At 46.4% G+C, this 19,331-nt stretch overlaps 1 protein-coding gene across 1 annotated transcript in view; it reads left to right on the forward strand.

Annotated features, from left to right (window-relative positions):
* Positions 1 to 630: 630 nt before the first annotated feature.
* enox1 (ecto-NOX disulfide-thiol exchanger 1) overlaps positions 631 to 19,331 on the forward strand; it is a 34,291-nt gene continuing 15,590 nt past the window's right edge. Inside the window, exons 1-5 of the mRNA XM_039014269.1 lie at positions 631 to 667; positions 4,076 to 4,228; positions 12,971 to 13,138; positions 13,724 to 13,930; positions 14,517 to 14,750. Of these exons, the coding sequence (XP_038870197.1) occupies positions 631 to 667; positions 4,076 to 4,228; positions 12,971 to 13,138; positions 13,724 to 13,930; positions 14,517 to 14,750 (799 nt within the window). The remainder of the gene's footprint in view (positions 668 to 4,075; positions 4,229 to 12,970; positions 13,139 to 13,723; positions 13,931 to 14,516; positions 14,751 to 19,331) is intronic.

Here is a 19,331-nt window from a genome sequence, read left to right on the forward strand (position 1 = left end):
GAAAGGAGTCCAGAGTCAGGCAGGGGTCAAAACTGGGAAGACTATCAAAAGAGAATAAAAAAAGGAGTACGGGAAAAACACGCTGGTTGACTTGACTAACATACAAGACCAACTGGCACAGAGAGACAGGAAACACAGGGATAAATACACTGGGGAAAACAAGCCACACCTGGAGGAGGTGGAGACAATCACAAGGACAGGTGAAACAGATCAGGGCGTGACATTTCGATCTCTCTCCCACTACCACACTGTCCTGTTATTAAAATGTACCTAGGGTATGTCCATCCATCCATACTAGCGTACCACTTAGGATGCATGCCCAATACATGGACTCATTCTATGTAGTATGCTACATTCAGCTTGGAACAGAGCCGTCCTTCTCCCTGAAATGTTATCCTCCTGTCCTCCATGCTTGTGTTCATTGTGTGTATATTGTTGTGTTTCCTGAGCTTGTGTGTGTGTGTGTGTGTGTGTGTGTGTGTGTGTGTGTGTGTGTGTGTGTGTGTGTGTGTGTGTGTGTGTGTGTGTGTGTGTGTGTGTGTGTGTGTGTGTGTGTGTGTGTGTGTGTGTGTGTGTGTGTGTGTGTGTGTGTGTGTGTGTGTGTGCGCCCAGCAGTTCCAGGTCTGAGTGATGCTACGCCTGCTGGTGAAAGATTCAGAGATGTCAAGTGAGCTCCTGAATAATGAACAGGACACGCGTTCTGTGAATATTTCATGCTGTGTGAAAGTGAGAAGAAATTCTCGGCGGGGTTGGATATTTACAGACAACCATGAGAGAGAAGGGAAGGAAGAAGTGAGAGGAGGAAGATGAAAGATCGGAGGGAGAGAAGGCGTCAGGGAATGAGGGAGAGTGTACAGAAGAAGAGGGATGTGCGATGGAGAGAGGAGGTGGAGGAGTGTACAGAGAAGGGGGGTTAGAGGTAGAGGAGAGGAGGTTTGTCAGAGAGAGGGGGAAGGAGAGAGGAGGTTTGACAGAGTATGGGGGGGGGGGGTGATGCAGAGGGGTGAAGAGAAACAGCCTTGTCACTTGTCAGGAGGGTAAGATGTTCCATCAGGCTGCAGTGAAGACGGTGGAGAGGAGAGAGAGAACAGGAGCAGAGGGAGGAGAGAGGGGGGGTGCATGTCAGAGGGAGGAGAGAGGGGGGGTGCATGTCTTTATGTTTGTGATGCTACATTACCTCACTACTCAGCACGCTGGCACCACCTGGAGAGATAGAGAGAAAGAGAAAGAATGAGAGGGAGGGAGAGAAGAAGAGCCGGAAGACAGACAGTGGAGGATAAAATCTAGCCTAGTGTTTGCCCCCCGTGTGATAGTAGAGTAGATGTTGTCTGCTGTGGCCCATTGGATACATGATTGTCTATGAATAGGAACAGTATACAGTATAGCAGTTATTGTGTAAAAAGCTGTTCAACGTAGTAGGCTCTGAACTGGGCTGATGCTGCTAAAAGCCCAGAGTTACAACAATGACATAGGCCTCATACCTGACCAGGACTGGAGTTACAAGCTGTTATAAGATGTTATGAGATATTTATTATAAGACAGCTGTGGAACTGTCCTCACAATGACTTGTTTTCACAATCCCGAAATGTATCCACCTCCCTTATAGGCCTGATTGCAATTCTACTTCCACTGTGTGTCTGTGTGCCATTATTATTTGAAGCGCTGCTCAGTGTTTGTAATGTGCTTGTGATGAGAACAGTGGCAGGTCCTATCAGCCTGAAAACACAGTAATGTGTTGACATACAGCAGGTAAATCCAAAAATAACTGTTTGTCACCCTAGTGAGGGGAAACGTTTCAGAAACGGGCATCGCATCCCAAAGCCTTTGAAGGAAGGCAACTGTTGTTAATGAAAAACTGTTCATATGATTGTGTCTTAATTACATCTGGATGGTGTAGCTGGGCTGACTTCATTTCCTGGTGTCAGAGTTGAATAATGATAATTACTGCGGGGTGGTCTGAGACGACGGTGGAGGCGTGAGCGGAATACAGATCACACTGCAGCTAACTAGAGCCCCTTAGGAACCACACAGAGAACAACATGCTTTGTAACAGGAAACATGGAATAAGATCTCAACTGCTTTTTCACACCATGGACAGAATGCTATTCAGCCTTTCCTTGAAGAACTAGTGGTTAATTATGTTGATGGAATAGAATCCTCTATAGAGTCCTGTGTTCATTGGCTTACTGTAGAGGGTCACATTCCTCAATTACCTCATTGTGTTAATCAGGGATCAATCAGAATTCTGGCACATTTCACAGGGAAATGGGACGTTCCTACTCAAAACCATTGATTTTAAAGATGACAGTATGGCTGTGGCTGTTGGGAGTGTTATGGGGTCTGGGGGGCGGTGTAATTAGGTGGGAGGGTTAGGGGTTAAAGGTCATCGCTGACACACCCCATAAGACATTTGACAGAAAGCAGGATAACGTGATGTCATGGCAACTGAGTGGCTGGTCAGCTGGGTCTCATTTGGAGGTGTGTGAGTGAGAGAGTTTCATGTTTCAAGTTTTAATGTCTTTCTTGCAAAACTCAAAACCCAACAATGCAATAACAATAACAATCTATTGCTAGAAAAAAACCTGAAATAAGAAATATACAATTAAGTAAGTAAGTAAGCATACTATATTCAGGAAATATTTAAAGTCAGTTCCAATACCATATTTACATGTGCAGGGATACTGGAATGATCTAGGTAGATACATATAGGGGTAAGGGAACTAGGCAACAGAATATATGATAAGGGAGTTTTTCCTAGCCACCGTGCTTCTACATCTGTATTGGTTGCTGTTTGGGGTTTTAGGCTGGGTTTTTGTATAGCACTTTGTGACATCTGCTGATGTACAAAGGGCTTTATAAATACATTTGATTTGATTTATAAATACATTAGATTTGATAAACAGAGTAGCAGCAGCTTGTATGTGAGTGGGTGTGTAGAGTCAGGATAAATGTATGTGCATATTATGTGTGAGTGAGCAACTGATGGAGTGAGTGTTTGTATGTGTGTTGGAGTGACAGTGTGTGTGAGTGAGTAGGACCTTCAGAGTATGCATAGCAACAGTGCAAAGATTGAAATAAAAGGTCAATAAAGATGCAAGGTTAACGCAGATGGTCCGTGTAGCTATTTTGTTAGCTATTTATCAGTCGTATTGCTTGGGGATAGAAGTTGTTTAATTTGATTTATTTTTTATTTTATTTCACCTTTATTTAACCAGGTAGGCTAGTTGAGAACAAGTTCTCATTTGCAACTGCGACCTGGCCAAGATAAAGAATAGCAATTCGACACATACAACAACACAGAGTTACACATGGAATAAACAAAATATACAGTCAATAATACAGTAGAACAAAGAAAACAAAAGTCTATATACAGTGAGTGCAAATGAGGTAAGATAAGGGAGTTAAGGCAATAAATAGGCCATTTTGTAAGAGCCTGTTGGTGTCAGACTTGATGCCCCGGTACCTCTTGCCGTACGGCAGCAGAGAAAATAGTGGCTTGGGTGGCTGGAGTCTTTGATGATTTTTCCGGGTCTTCTTTCACACCGCCTGATATAGAGGTCCTGGATGGCAGGGAGCTTTGTAGAGAGAGAGGGGAGAGAGAGAGAGGGGAGAGAGGGGGGGCTGTAATGCTTAATGTGTGCATGGTTGTCTCTGTATGGGCGGAAGTAGGACATCAGTAACAATGTCTTTCTGATTGCATTGTTCTAATGCTATCTTAAGCTGCAACGGTTTGATTGAAAAACATTGATTTAAGCTGCTTGACTGAACTGCTCTCTTTTTCATCCCCAGGATTTAGCAGAGGATAGATGGGATCCTATCTTTAACTGGGAGTCCTCCATCCAACTATCCTTCTCCTTATCTCTCCGTCCTGTCCTGGTCTGGTGTGCAGCCTGAGGGAGCTGTGGTTCTGAGCAGACCTCTGGGAGGTAGACCCAGAGAGAGGAGCACACAGGACCTGCTATGGCCAGCGGTACGGACTATAACACTAGCTACTACACCTTCACTAATATGTTAACTACATCTCTGGTCTTCTCCTTCCTCTTCCTAACCCTCCTGTTTCTCCTGTCCCCTGCAGCAGCAGATGGTGTAGGGAGCCTGAGGAGCCTGGGGCCGGAGCAGCACCTCAGTGCCCATGACTATGTGGTGAACGACCACGGTGCCTGGGCCACCGCTATGAACAACCTGGGCATCGTACCCATGGGCCTCGGCAGGCAGCAGCTGGTCTCAGGTAGAGCATTGGCAGGCCTCCATCTCACCCCTTCTCATCGTCCTCACTCTCCTCCCTTATCCCCCTCTCCTCTGCTAACAAACTCTTCATTCTAATTTCTCAGTATTGTCAAGGCCATAAGAAAAGAAAGAGTCCCCATGGACTGTGTTTTGAAACGTTTGAGAAGATGGTAAAGGCATCAGGTGAACTGGGCACTTCCATCCAGAGCCTCCATGGTGGCATCCTACTACTCAATCACCTCCACAGCTCCACCCACTCAGGGCAGGACAGTCAATGATTACTCTAGAACTAGATAGATACCTTAGCCTATACCCCTGTGGCAGGATATCCAGAATGCAGCATGCTCTGCCAAACCAGCGCTGCTAATTGTTGTGTCCCCCATCAGCAGCTAGATAAGACATTATTAACTACACGTTGTTCAGTCCGTGCAGAGAGACTGACTGAGGATAGGAACAATACAAAATAAAATCTCTCTGGTCTCTTTTCTAATGGCCTGACTACATGTGTCTGTCTCTCTGCTGATGCTAATGGTGTGTGATAGCATGTGTGTGTGTGTGCATCCTATTGTAATTACCATTTTGACAGCGTAGCCAGCGAGGATAGAGAGAAATACATCTGATAAAAATTAATGAGCAGATTCATGAGCAGATTTCGGTCATAGTCTTGAGAGGTCTGAGAAATCCATCATGGATCATCAGGATGATTAGCGGTGCTTCTCGTGAGGTGACTTTGCTTAATAGATTCTCGCTGGATGATGTTTTGGCCTATGCACACACACACAGGTACACATGTACAACCACACACACACACACACACACACACAGGTACACATGTACAACCCCCCCACACAGGTACACATGTACAACCCCCCCACACAGGTTCACATGTACAACCCCCCCAGACACACAGGTTCACATGTACCCCCCCCCCCCCCCCCCACACACCCACCCAGGTGCACATGTAGAACCCCCCACACACACAGGTACACATGTACAACCCCAGCCACACACAGGTACACATGTACAACCACACACACACACCCAGGTACACATGTACAACCCCCCCCCCCCCCCCCCCCCCCCCACCACACACCCAGGTACACATGTACAACCCCCCCCCACCACACACCCAGGTACACATGTACAACCCCCCACACACACACACCCAGGTACACATGTACAACCACACACACACACACACCCAGGTACACATGTACAACCCCCCCCCCCCCCCACCACACACCCAGGTACACATGTACAACCCCCCACACACACACACCCAGGTACACATGTACAACCCCCCACACACACACACCCAGGTACACATGTACAACCCCCCACACACACACACCCAGGTACACATGTACAACCCCCCACACACACAGGTACACTTGTACAACCCCAGACACACACAGGTACACATGTACAACCCCAGACACACACAGGTACACATGTACAACCCCAGACACACACAGGTACACATGTACAACCCCAGACACACACAGGTACACATGTACAACCCCAGACACACACAGGTACACATGTACAACCCCAGACACACACAGGTACACATGTACAACCCCAGACACACACAGGTACACATATACAACCCCCCCAGACACACACAGGTACACATGTACAACCCCAGACACACACAGGTACACATATACAACCCCCCCAGACACACACAGGTACTGTCACGCCCTGACCTTAGAGATCCTTTTTATGTCTCTATTTTTGTTGGTCAGGGTGTGAGTTGGGGTGGGCATTCTATGTTGTGTGTTCTATGTTTTCTTTTCTGTGTGTTTGGCCAGGTGTGGTTCTCAATCAGAGGCAGCTGTCTATCGTTGTCTCTGATTGAGAACCATACTTAGGTAGCCTTTTTCCACCTGTGTTTGGTGGGTAGTTGTTTTCTGGGTAGTTGTCCTTTTCACCAAAGGACCAAGCAGCGTGGTATGGAGGAGCAGAGGGTTCAGGACTCCTGGATATCGGAGGAGATATTGGACGGTAAGGGACCCTGGAGACAGGCTGGGGCATATCGGCGCCCGAAAAAAGAGCTGGAGGCAGCTAAAGCTGAGAGGCAAGGCAGCGATATGAGGCAAGGCAGGGCAGCAGGCACGAGAGGCAGCCCCAATTTTTGGGGGGCGGGGGCACACGGGGAGATTGGCGGAGTCAGGCGGTGCCTGACCAGTACCACGCTGCTTCCGGTAAGCACGGGGAATTTGCTCAGGTCTTGAGCCAGGGCGGATTGTGCCAGCTCAGCGCGTCTGGCAGCTCCGGACAGGAGGGAGACTCTGGCAGCTCCGGACAGGAGGGAGACTCTGGCAGCTCCGGACAGGAGGGAGATTCTGGCAGCTCCGGACAGGAGGGAGACTCTGGAGGCTCCAGATTGGAGGGCATCGCTGGAGGGTCCGGACTGGAGGAAGACTCTGGAGGGAGGAGACGCAGAGACAGCCTGGTGCGTGGGGCTGCCACAGGGCCCACCAGGCTGGGGAGACCTACAGGAGGCCGGATGCGTAGAGGAGGCACCGGATAAACCGGGCTGTGGGGGAGCACTGGAGCTCTGGTGCGCAGCCTTGGCACCACTCCTCCAGGCTGGATGACCACTTTAGCCCGGACCCTCCAGAGTGCAGGCACAGGTTGAACCGGGCTGTGGAGGAGCACTGGAGATCTGGTGCATACCACTCGCACCTCTCCCTTAAGCTCAATGCCCACATTCGCCCGGCTCGGGCGGAGCGCAGGCATAGGGCGCACTGCACCCTCCCAGCGCCCCGGAGACACAGCACGCAGAGCCGGCGCAGGATACCCTGGGCCAAACGGCGTACCGGAGACCAAACACGCTGAGCCGGCACAATACGTCCTGGCTGGATGCCCACTCTCGCATGGCACTTGCGGGGGGCTGGCCTATAGCGCTCCGGGCTATGAGCGCGTACTGGCGACACCGTGCGCTTGACACGGTGCCTGACCAGTACTGCACTTCTTCCGGTAAGCACGGGGAGTTGGCTCAGGTCTATCGCCTGACTCCGCCAATATCCCCGTGTGCCCCCCCTAAAAAAAAATTGGGTTCTGCCTCTCGTGCCTGTTGCGCTGCCTTACCTCATATCGCCGCCGCTCAGCTTTAGCTGCATCCAGTTCTTCTTTGGGGCGGCGATATTCCCCAGCCTGTGCGCAGGGTCCCTTGCCGTCCAATATCTCCTCCCATGTCCATTTCTCCAGATCGCGCTGCTCCTTGTTACCACGCTGCTTGGTCCGTTTGTGGTGGGTAGTTCTGTAACGGTTGTCTTCCTCTTCTGATGAGGAATATGAAGGATCAGACCAAAATGCAGCGTGGTAAGTGTCCATGTTACTTTAATATAACAGAACACGAAAAAAGACAAAAATAACAAAGTGAATGACAAAGAAAAACAGTCCTGAATGGTGAAACAAACACAAAACAGGAAACAACTACCCACCAACACAGGTGGGAACAGGATACCTAAGTATGGTTCTCAATCAGAGACAACGATTGACAGCTGCCTCTGATTGGGAACCATACTAGGCCAAACCCAGAAATACAACACATAGAACAAAACATAGAATGCCCACCCCAACTCACGCCCTGACCAAACCAAAATAAAGACATAAAAAAGGAACTAAGGTCAGAACGTGACAATGGTGCTACGATGCTCCGAGATACATACTTTTAATTCGCGCTTTGTTTTACCCACATAATTTTTACCACAAGGACAAGTTATAAGATAAATAACTGCCTTAGTGGAACACGTGACAGCACGTTTGATTGGGATCTGTTTCCCTGTTTGAGGGTGTTTGAAGGATCTACATTTGTAAGTGCCATTGCATTGAGCACAGCCATTACACTTGTAGTTTCCATCCAGTAGGGGCGCAAATAGACGTTGTTCAGGGATATCTTGGTGTGGTAAATCAGAGTGTACCAATTAGTCTCTGAGATTTCTGCCCCACGAGAATACGACCAAGGGAAGGTCCGAAAACACATTACCGAGACTATCATCGGATTTTAGAATGTGCCAATGTTTGTGAACGATTCCCTTAAAATACACTGCTCAAAAAAATAAAGGGAACACTAAAATAACACATCCTAGATCTGAATGAATGAAACATTCTTATTAAATACTTTTTTCTTTACATAGTTGAATGTGCTGACTACAAAATCACACAAAAATTATCAATGGAAATCAAATGTATCAACCCATGGAGGTCTGGATTTGGAGTCACACTCAAAATTAAAGTGGAAAACCACACTACAGGCTGATCCAACTTTGATGTAATGTCCTTAAAACAAGTCAAAATGAGGCTCAGTAGTGTGTGTGGCCTCCACGTGCCTGTATGACCTCCCTACAACGCCTGGGCATGCTCCTGATGAGGTGGCGGATGGCGGACAGGCCAGTCCATAGCATCAATGCCTTCCTCTTGCAGGAACTACTGACACACTCCAGCCACATGAGGTCTAGCATTGTCTTGCATTAGAAAGAACCCAGGGCCAACCGCACCAGCATATGGTCTCACAAGGGGTCTGAGGATCTAATCTCGGTACCTAATGGCAGTCAGGCTACCTCTGGCGAGCACATGGAGGGCTGTGCGGCCCCCCAAAGAAATGCCACCCCACACCATGACTGACCCACCGCCAAACCGGTCATGCTGGAGGATGTTGCAGGCAGCAGAACGTTCTCCACGGCGTCTCCAGACTCTGTCACGTCTGTCACATGTGCGTGTGAACCTGCTTTCATCTGTGAAGAGCACAGGGCGCCAGTGGCGAATTTGCCAATCTTGGTGTTCTCTGGCAAATGCCAAACGTCCTGCACGGTGTTGGGCTGTAAGCACTACCACCACCTGTGGACCTCGGGCCCTCATACCACCCTCATGGAGTCTGTTTCTGACCGTTTGAGCAGACACATGCACATTTGTGGCCTGCTGGAGGTCATTTTGCAGGGCTCTGGCAGTGCTCCTCCTAATCCTCCTTGCACAAAGTTGGAGGTAGCGGTCCTGCTGCTGGGTTGTTGCCCTCCTACGGCCTCCTCCACGTCTCCTGATGTACTGGCCTGTCTCCTGGTAGCGCCTCCATGCTCTGGACACTACGCTGACAGACACAGCAAACCTTCTTGCCACAGCTCGCATTGATGTGCCATCCTGGATGAGCTGCACTACCTGAGCCACTTGTGTGGGTTGTAGACTCCGTCTCATGCTACCACTAGAGTGAAAGCACCGCCAGCATTCAAAAGTGACCAAAACATCAGCCAGGAAGCATAGGAACTGAGAAGTGGTCTGTGGTCACCACCTGCAGAACCACTCCTTTATTGGGGGTGTCTTGCTAATTGCCTATAATTTCCACCTTTTGTCTATTCCATTTGCACAACAGCATGTGAAATTTATTGTCAATCAGTGTTGCTTCCTAAGTGGACAGTTTGATTTCACAGAAGTGTGATTGACTTGGAGTTACATTGTGTTGTTTAAGTGTTCCCTTTTTTTTTGAGCAGTGTAATTTGTTCAGAACACTTTGAATAGCGGGTAGTTAGAACGCAAGAATGCTTCTTTTGTACACATGTACAACCCCAGACACACACACAGGTACACATGTACAACCCCAGACACACACAGGTACACACTGTGAGAACTAGCCGAGTGAGGTTCTTCCAGACCAATAAGACTGTTACAACAGTTAAGGAGGACAGGGCTTTAAACACTCAGCTTTAAAATGTCCCCAACATCTGGTTGTAATAAATATGTATGTTTTGTTCTCAGTCCTCTCTAATGTTATTCAAGTCTCTAACAAAAGGAACCTCTCTTATATTATATGGATCATATGTAATACTATACATGTTGAGTACCTATAGTTTGGGCCTCTGTCATGATCCCTAGTGAGTCTGTGGTTGAAATGTAACCACACTGATCTCACTGCTATTATGTTTTCACTGATGGATTTATATGAAAAACGCTAAGCTCCTTCAAATGTACAGGTACTCTACCATTTTATTTGGACTTCAACTTGTTTCATGAAATCCATTAGCAAAGTGATTTTCTCTAAGGATTTGGATAGTTCCACTGTGTTCAGTCCCTATATGTTGCAGCCCTCTTAGATGTCATTGTGAGAGCTGCATTGTGATGTTCATTAGAAGAGCACGGAAGGAGATTTGGAGGCTGAGTTTGTGTAAGCCCTGAATAACTGAATACATGGATTTAACTCAGGAAAGCTGAGAGTTGTATGGAGAAAATCTATTGTAATATGAAGCCGTATATATAGAACTATTATTTCACTCGGGGGGTTGGGGGGGGGGGGTCACTGCATTAAGTGTGATAGGTTATGTATTTCTTGAGGAAAACACAGATCTGTACGTGACTGGAAAGTCAAGGCACAGTTTGACTGGTTGATTTGATTGGTTTCACCTATCCAACCCTCTCAGATCTGGGATTAATTTGGGAAAGGATGGAAGGAAGGAAGGAAGGAAGGAAGGAAGGAAGGAAGGAAGGAAGGAAGGAAGGAAGGAAGGAAGGAAGGAAGGAAGGAAGGAAGGAAGGAAGGAAGGAAGGAAGGAAGGAAGGAAGGAAGCAGAGCAGCCCATCGTCACTGTAGTTCCATCGGGTCAGTACTGTACAGTCCTTCTCCTCCTTAATGAGCTGAGAGACAGCAGGGACGACTGGACAGCTGGACTGGATCCTCCTTCCCCAGCGCCAAGGAAAAGACGGATTAAGACTGATATCCTCCTGGAGTACAGACCTCAGGTCCAAGAGAGAGAGAGAACTGAAATGAGAGAGAGGGAATGAGAGACTGGGGGACAGCTCAGAGACCGGAGGAGAGAGAGCGAAGGGAAAGAAAAGAGAGTGGGGGAGAAGAGGAGGAGAAACATATTGGGGGTTATGGAGTGTGTGTGATGGATGACGTCTCACCTTCACAGTAATTATGAGCAGCTGTTTCCTGAGGGGAGATCCAGAGCCCAGCAAACTCAGCGTCCAGCCGTACACACAAACCTGCTGAGTAGAGGGGGAGAACAGAGGGAGGGAGGAGAGGAAAAGAAAGAGAGAGAGAGATGAAACAATGACAAATAAACAAAGTGTGAACTCTCTTACCCTGGCAGACGTAACAGAGCACGGCCGGGGCCAATGAGGAAAACTAACAGCCTTGAATTATTTTCACCAGGAGGGTAAAAGAAAAGTCCAGAACAAAGAGAGAGGAAAAGAGAAACAGCGTTAGTGGATGATGTCATTTACCTGTTCAGATCATTACAGATGAACGTGGGGAGAGGAGACATGTCATTTACCTGTTCAGATCATCACAGATTAACGTGGGGAGAGGAGACATGTCATGTACCTGTTCAGATCATCACAGATGAACGTGGGGAGAGGAAACATGTCATTTACCTGTTCAGATCATCACAGATGAACGTGGGGAGAGGAGACATGTCATGTACCTGTTCAGATCATCACAGATGAACGTGGGGAGAGGAGACATGTCATGTACCTGTTCAGATCATCACAGATGAACGTGGGGAGAGGAGACATGTCATTTACCTGTTCAGATCATCACAGATGAACGTGGGGAGAGGATACATGTCATGTACCTGTTCAGATCATCACAGATGAACGTGGGGAGAGGAGACATGTCATTTACCTGTTCAGATCATCACAGATGAACGTGGGGAGAGGAGACATGTCATGTACCTGTTCAGATCATCACAGATGAACGTGGGGAGAGGAGACATGTCATGTACCTGTTCAGATCATCACAGATGAACGTGGGGAGAGGAGACATGTCATTTACCTGTTCAGATCATCACAGATGAACGTGGGGAGAGGAGACATGTAATTTACCTGTTCAGATCATCACAGATGAACGTGGGGAGAGGATACATGTCATGTACCTGTTCAGATCATCACAGATGAAGGTGGAGAGAGGAGACATGTCATGTACCTGTTCAGATCACCACAGCGAACATTTAAATGAGTTTTCCACAGATCCACACAATCTCAGATTACTCCTGATCGTGACTCAGCAGATTTATCTGAGATAATCTTCCAGATATATTTCCTCGTTCGCTTCTCTCTACAACCTCAAGGATTTGCTGCTCCTCTTAAAAACTCCTCCTCTTTAATAAAACACACTTGGCTTCGCAACGCCAGACGCTTTCTCTTCGAGGCTTCGCCAGACACAGCCAGTAGAAGTGATTCTTTGCTTTGCAGCCTGTTAGGATAGTAAATACTGCAGTGTAGGGACTCATGTTGAGCACTGGAATCTTTGTGACAGCATCAAATAGAATCATTCTCCCTCCTACACACACACTCTTCACACTCACCTTTGCTGACAAACTCAAATCTGCAGTGAGGACTTGATTGAGGATTTCATAAATATGAAGTTGCAGTTCTACATTCTTCCATTTTAAATCTGTATCCATGACTATCTGTATCCTCACAGTAACAACAGGCTTGTGTGACAGCTGCAGTCAGATTGGTTTCTACTCTAAGGTAGATCAGTGTCTGTTCTCTCTCTCATACCCTGTGTGACTGTATAGGGCCTGAGACAAGCAGCAAGGGATATTTCTGTCTTGTTCATTCTCCCAGTCTCATCATGCTGTGTTCTGAAGATATTAATAAGTGTCTCTCTCTCCCTGTTTCCTCCATACAGTACCTGTAACCAAGCCTTTAATTAAACCAGAGCTGGGTCTCATTGCTCCTCTTCTCTCCCTCCTCTCCTCTCCTCCAGACAAACTCTTTTTCTCCTCCCTCTCTCCTCCAGATTCTATCTGTATCCAGGGTTTTGATCCAGGGCTGGGTCTCCTAGCTCCCATCAACCCCATGATGGCAGGTATCAGCCTGGTCCCTGGTCCCCCTGGTCCCCCTGGTCCCCCCATCATCAAGGAGATCATCCACTGCCAGAGCTGCACCCTGTTCCCCCAGAACCCCAGTAAGACTCACACACGCACACGCACACGCACCAACACACACACACACACACACACACACACACCGTCTTGTACAGCTAACCATGTGGGGACAAACAATTCATTCCCACTCAAAATCCTAACCCCTAAACATAACCTGTACCCTAACCCTAGCTACTAACCCTAGCTCCTAACCCTTAACCTAATTCTAACCCTAAACCTAATTCTAACCCTAACACTAAACCCCTAAAAATAGCATTTGACCTTGTGGGGACTAAGAAAAGTGTCCCGTTGGTCAAATTTCTGTTTGTTTACTATTCTTGTAGGGTTAAACACAAGTATAGTTAAACACGTCCACCCATGCACACACACACACACACACACACACACACACACACACACACACACACACACACACACACACACACACACACACACACACACACACACACACACACACACACACACACACACACACACACACACAGACGCACACACACTTGCATGCTGTTCTATCCTTTCCGTCTAAATTAATATAAATACATTGATATATGGACTATGGTCAAGAGTTGTCACCAGATGTGACCTGAGCATGCATGATGTTCCAGACCTGCCTCCTCCGTCAACACGGGAGCGCCCCCCAGGGTGTAAGACAGTGTTTGTGGGGGGTCTGCCGGAGAATGCCAGCGAGGAGATCATCAGGGAGGTGTTTGATCCGTGTGGTGACATCATCGCCATCAGGAAGAGCAAGAAGAACTTCTGTCACATCCGCTTCAGTGAGGAGTTCATGGTGGACAAGTCCCTCTACCTCTCTGGTCAGTACTATACTATACTATACAAATAGAATACTATACACATAATATACTATACTATACTATGCCAATGCTATACTATACACACAACACACAAATGAGATGCTCTACCTCTCTGGTCAGTGGTCAGCATAACTATGTATTTGCAGCAGTTTTAAAGTATTCCTTTTTAATAGAATATGTATTAACGATACTAACACTGTAGAGGAGTAAAAACAGTGACCTTGTGTCCTGAAGCTCAACACTTAAAGCCGTTACGCCAAGACAGGAGCAGAAATAGACTGTAGCTATGCAGGCTGGAGATGCGCCTATTGATGAGGAGGACTACATGAATAGTTTTGCATTATGAATAGTTGAAAATGTAGAGTTTGTCCTTTCGATTTGCTAATGATCTTTCTGGTGGTATATGGGGTAGAGAATGTAAGCATTTGTAATACTGTATACTTTGAGTGTATCTGACTGTGGGAGTATGAGTTTACATGACTGTATACATCATTTGTCCACAGTATGTTTGTCTGTGTACCTGTGTTGAATGTCTCTGTATTGTTGTGTTTAGTGTACCCGACCTCTAAATGCCCTGTTTCTCCAGGGTACCGGATGCGTATTGGCTCCAGTACAGATAAGAAGGACTCAGGGAGGATGCATGTGGACTTTGCTCAGGCCAGAGACGACCTGTATGAGTGGGAATGTCAACAGAGGCTGCTGGCCAGGGAGGAACGACACCGACGCAAGATCCACGAAGACTTCTTCCGACCACCCTCGCCACCTCCCATCATGCACTTCTCAGACCACGAGGCAGGACTGCTTGCGGAGAGATTGAAAGGTGAGAGGATGGTCGCTCTGAGCCCAGATTCGGCGGTGTTGTTTGGTTTTTATGATGAAGTACTGATGAAGTACTGATGAAGTACTGATGAAGTACTGATGTTGTCTGGCTGTTCTGTGCCTCTTATAGCCACCCATCCCACAGCTGACGCTCAGTGTGTGTGCTGCAGATGGACCATGGTGGTGTGTAAACGTGTGTAATCTGTAAACTGGTCCAAGCTGCACACTGTATTACATACTCAGACATGCTTCATTTATTCCTGGTCCTTATTCACAGTATGGAAACAATGAAACATACATTCTCATGATTGATATCTTAGTGTAGTACAGACAGAGCAATGGAACATTCCCTTGATGTTATGGTGATTTGATATTGAAAAAAAAATCTGACACAATCATGTTATGTTACAAAAATACAGTTTTCGTTTCTAATTTCTTCTATCATCTAAATGAGTTATTGATCTCACTCTGTCTGCTAGAGCTCTCTCAGACACACTACCCATTCTCTCTCTGCATGAGAAGTACAGTCATGGCTTCCCTTCCCTTCATTATCCATCTATTGTGTTACACTAAACATCATAGCAGCATGTGAACATTCCTGGACAGAGATCTACGACATCATGCTGTGTTATCATCTGTTCTTTACCGAACAGACAGAGAGACGTAAATAACCTGAGGCAGGTCTGTTCCCTCTTTCCTAGGCAGCCTCACGTTGGGGGGGGGGGGGGGGGGGGCTAGGAGAGAGACAGAGAGACACAGAGAGACAGAAAGAGACAGGGACAGAGCGAATCACCTACAGAGAGATGAACCTGGAGAAGAGTCCCCTAAGCAAGCTGGTCCTGGGGCTCTGTTCACAAACACAAACAGACCCCACAGTCTCTAATATGGTCATACATTTGGCAGGAGGTTAGGAAGTGCAGCTCAGTTTCCACCTCATTTTGTGGGCAGTGTGCACATAGTCTGTCTTCTCTTGAGAGCCAGGTCTGCCTACGGTAGCCTTTCTCAATAGCAAGGCTATGCTCACTGAGTCTGTACATAGTCAAAGCTTTCCTTAAGTTTGGGTCAGTCACAGTGGTCAGGTATTCTGCCACTGTGTACTCTCTGTTTAGGGCCAAATAGCATTCTAGTTTGCTCTGTTTTTTTGTTAATTCTTTCCAATGTGTCAAGTAATTATCTTTTTGTTTACTCATGATTTGGTTGGGTCTAATTGTGTTGCTGTCCTGTGGCTATGTGGGGTCTGTTTGTGTTTGTGAACAGAGCCCCAGGACCAGCTTTCTTGGTGGACTCTTCTCCAGGTTCATCCCTCTGTAGGTTATGGCTTTGTTGTAGAATTTAACAACTATTTTCTGGATTTTGATAATTAGCGGGTATCGGCCTAATTCTGCTGTTATCGGCCTAATTCTGCTGTTATCGGCCTAATTATTTGGTGTTTTATGTTGTACACAGAGGATGTTTTTGCAGAATTCTGCATGCAGATGTAACGGATGTGAAATGGCTAGCTAGTTAGCGGGTACGCGCTACTAGCGTTTCAATCAGTTACGTCACTTGCTCTGAGACCTGAAGTAGGGTTGCACCTTGCTCTGCAAGGGCCGTGGCCTTTGTGGAGCGATGGGTAACGATGCTTCGTGGGCGACCGTTGTTGATGTGTGCAGAGGGTCCCTGGTTCACGCCCGTGTCGGGGCGAGGGGACGGTTTAAAAGTTATACTGTTACATTGATGCTGTTGACCCGGATCACTGGTTGCTGCGGAAAAAGGAGGAGGTTGAAAGGGGGGTGAGTATAACGGATGTGAAATGGCTAGCTAGTTAGCGGGTACGCGCTACTAGCGTTTCAATCAGTTACGTCACTTGCTCTGAGACCTGAAGTAGGGTTGCACCTTGCTCTGCAAGGGCCGCGGCCTTTGTGGAGCGATGGGTAACGATGCTTCGTGGGCGACCGTTGTTGATGTGTGCAGAGGGTGCCCGGGTCAGGGCGAGGGGACGTACTAAAGTTATACTGTTACACAGAGTCTCAATTTGGTGTTTGTCCCATTTTGTGAATTCTTGGTTGGTGAGCGGACCCCAGACTTCACAACCATAAAGGGTAATGGGTTCTACAACTGATGCAAGTATTTTTAGCCAGATCCTAATTGAATTTTATGTTCCTATTGATGGCATAGAATGTCCTTCTAGCCTTGTCTCTCAGATCGTTCACAGCTTTGTGGAAGTTACCTGTGGTCGGTCTCTCTCTCTCTCTCTCTCTCTCTCTCTCTCTCTCTCTCTCTCTCTCTCTCTCTCTCTCTCTCTCTCTCTCATATCTTCCTTGTCACCCTGTTCCACTGTCTCTGCTCTCTGTTCAGAGTGGTGTTTGAAAGTGTTCTATTTCTCCATAATCATATTCATTCAAACAGCCTCTGGTTAATGCTTTTACATTCTCAGGCGGGTAAATAGCTTAAACATGTTCATTACCATATTACAGAGCATTACTCGGTCTCTCTCTTAATTCTTATGGCTGCAATCCCGTTAACGGGATGATATGACAACAGCCAGTGAAAGTGCAGTGCGCCAAATTCAAACAGAAATCTCATAATTAAAATTCCTCAAACATACATGCATCTTATACCATTTTAAAGGTCATCTTGTTGTAATCTTGTCTAGCCAAAGACAGGAGTCACAAAAAGCAGAAATAGAGATAAAATGAATCACTAACCTTTGATGATCTTTATCAGATGACACTCATAGGACTTCATGTTACACAATACATATATGCTTTGTTCGATAAAGTTCATATTTATATCCAAAAACCTCAGTTTACATTGGCGCCATGTTCAGAAATGCCTTCAAAATATCCAGAGAAATTGCAGAGAGCCACGTCAAATAAAATAAATACTCATCATAAACTTTGATGAAAGATACATGTTTTACATAGAATTAAATATACACTTGTTCTTAATGCAACCGCTGTGTCAGATTTCAAAAGCTTTACGGCAAAAGCACAATATTCAATAATCTGAGAACAGCGTTCAGCCACAAAAGGAAGCCATACAGTTACCCGCAAAATTGTGCATTCAACAAAACTCATAAAAAGCATTATAAATCTTCACTTACCTTTGCTGATCTTCGTCGGAATGCACTCCCAGGACTCCCAATTCCACAAGAAATGTTTGTTTTGTTCGGTAATGTCCATCATTTATGTCCAAATAGCTATTTTGTTAGCGTGTTTGGTAAACAAATCCAAAGTCAGGAAGCGCGTTCACTAAAAGCAGACGAAATGTCAAAAAGTTCCATAACAGTCAGTAGAAACATGTCAAACGATGTATTGAATCAATCTTTAGAATGTTTTTAACATAAATCTTCAGTAACGTTCCAACCGGAGAATTACATTGACTTCAGATGTGCGATGGAACAGAGCTCCCTCTCATGTGAACGCGCATGGTCAGAGCATGGTCAGGTCATGATAGACCTGACTAATTCCTGTCTCCTTCGGCCCCACCTCACAGTAGAGGCATCAGACAAGGTTCTACAGACTGTTGACATCTAGTGGAAGCCGTAGGAAGTGCAAACTCATCCATATCCCACTGTGTATTCAATAGGGTCTTGGTTAAATCGACCAACCTCAGAATTCCCACTTCCTGTTTGGATTTTTTCTCAGGTTTTTGCCTGCCATATGAGTTCTGTTATACTCACAGACATCATTCAAACAGTTTTAGAAACTTCAGAGTGTTTTCTATCCAATATGAATAATAATATGCATATATTAGCAACTGGGACTGAGGAGCAGGCAGTTTACTATTGGCACCTCTGTGCACCTTTCATCCAAGCTACTCAATACTGCCCCTGCAGCCATAAGAAGTTAATACAGCTGCTGCTGCTATGAAGGAATGTTATTAGCCTTCAGACTGAGGCTGCAGCAGTAGAGGAAGGCTAACTGGTGGTCACAGATGGAAGAAAGAGGAGGGGAAGGTAGAGGGCGAGCAAGAGAGTGTGTGTGTGTGTGTTTGTTTGTGTGTCGGTGTATGTGTGTGTTTGTGTGTCAGTGTATGTGTGTGTTTGTTTGTTTGTGTGTGTGTATGTGTGTGTTTGTGTGTGTCACATTTTAGGTGGGTAAACGCTCGCACACAATAAAAAAGGTTTACCCTACACTACACCACTGGCTATTACTCTAGAGACTTTTAGTTCACTAAGCTTTCCATTAATATTACACATAGCAAAACACTGTGTGATATTTTTTATTTGATTATTCATTGAAAAGGGGAAATAGACTTTCATTATTCCTAGTGTTGTGCTGGCCCACAATACCTTCATGTGACTGCATTATAATATGACTGTATGATTGTACGCTGCTGCCTCTCCTGAATAGGACTAGAGCTGTGAGGTGAAAAGTATTTTCAGCCAAGCATCTGTGTGCTCTCAGGTCGTGTTGCAGTGGGTATTGAACTCATTAAACGATGTCTAATTCACTCTGCGCTCTACAATCGGACACGGCTCTGTGGCACTTTTCAATTATTATACAAATGTGAAAAATGCACTCGACAAAGGCCCACCGAGACACAGACAGTTAGAGGCTACGCTCGCTCAACAACCAGTTTCAAACCCAGAAATGCA

This window comes from Salvelinus namaycush, chromosome 19 (genome assembly GCF_016432855.1).
Source record: "Salvelinus namaycush isolate Seneca chromosome 19, SaNama_1.0, whole genome shotgun sequence".
Taxonomy (NCBI): domain Eukaryota; kingdom Metazoa; phylum Chordata; class Actinopteri; order Salmoniformes; family Salmonidae; genus Salvelinus; species Salvelinus namaycush.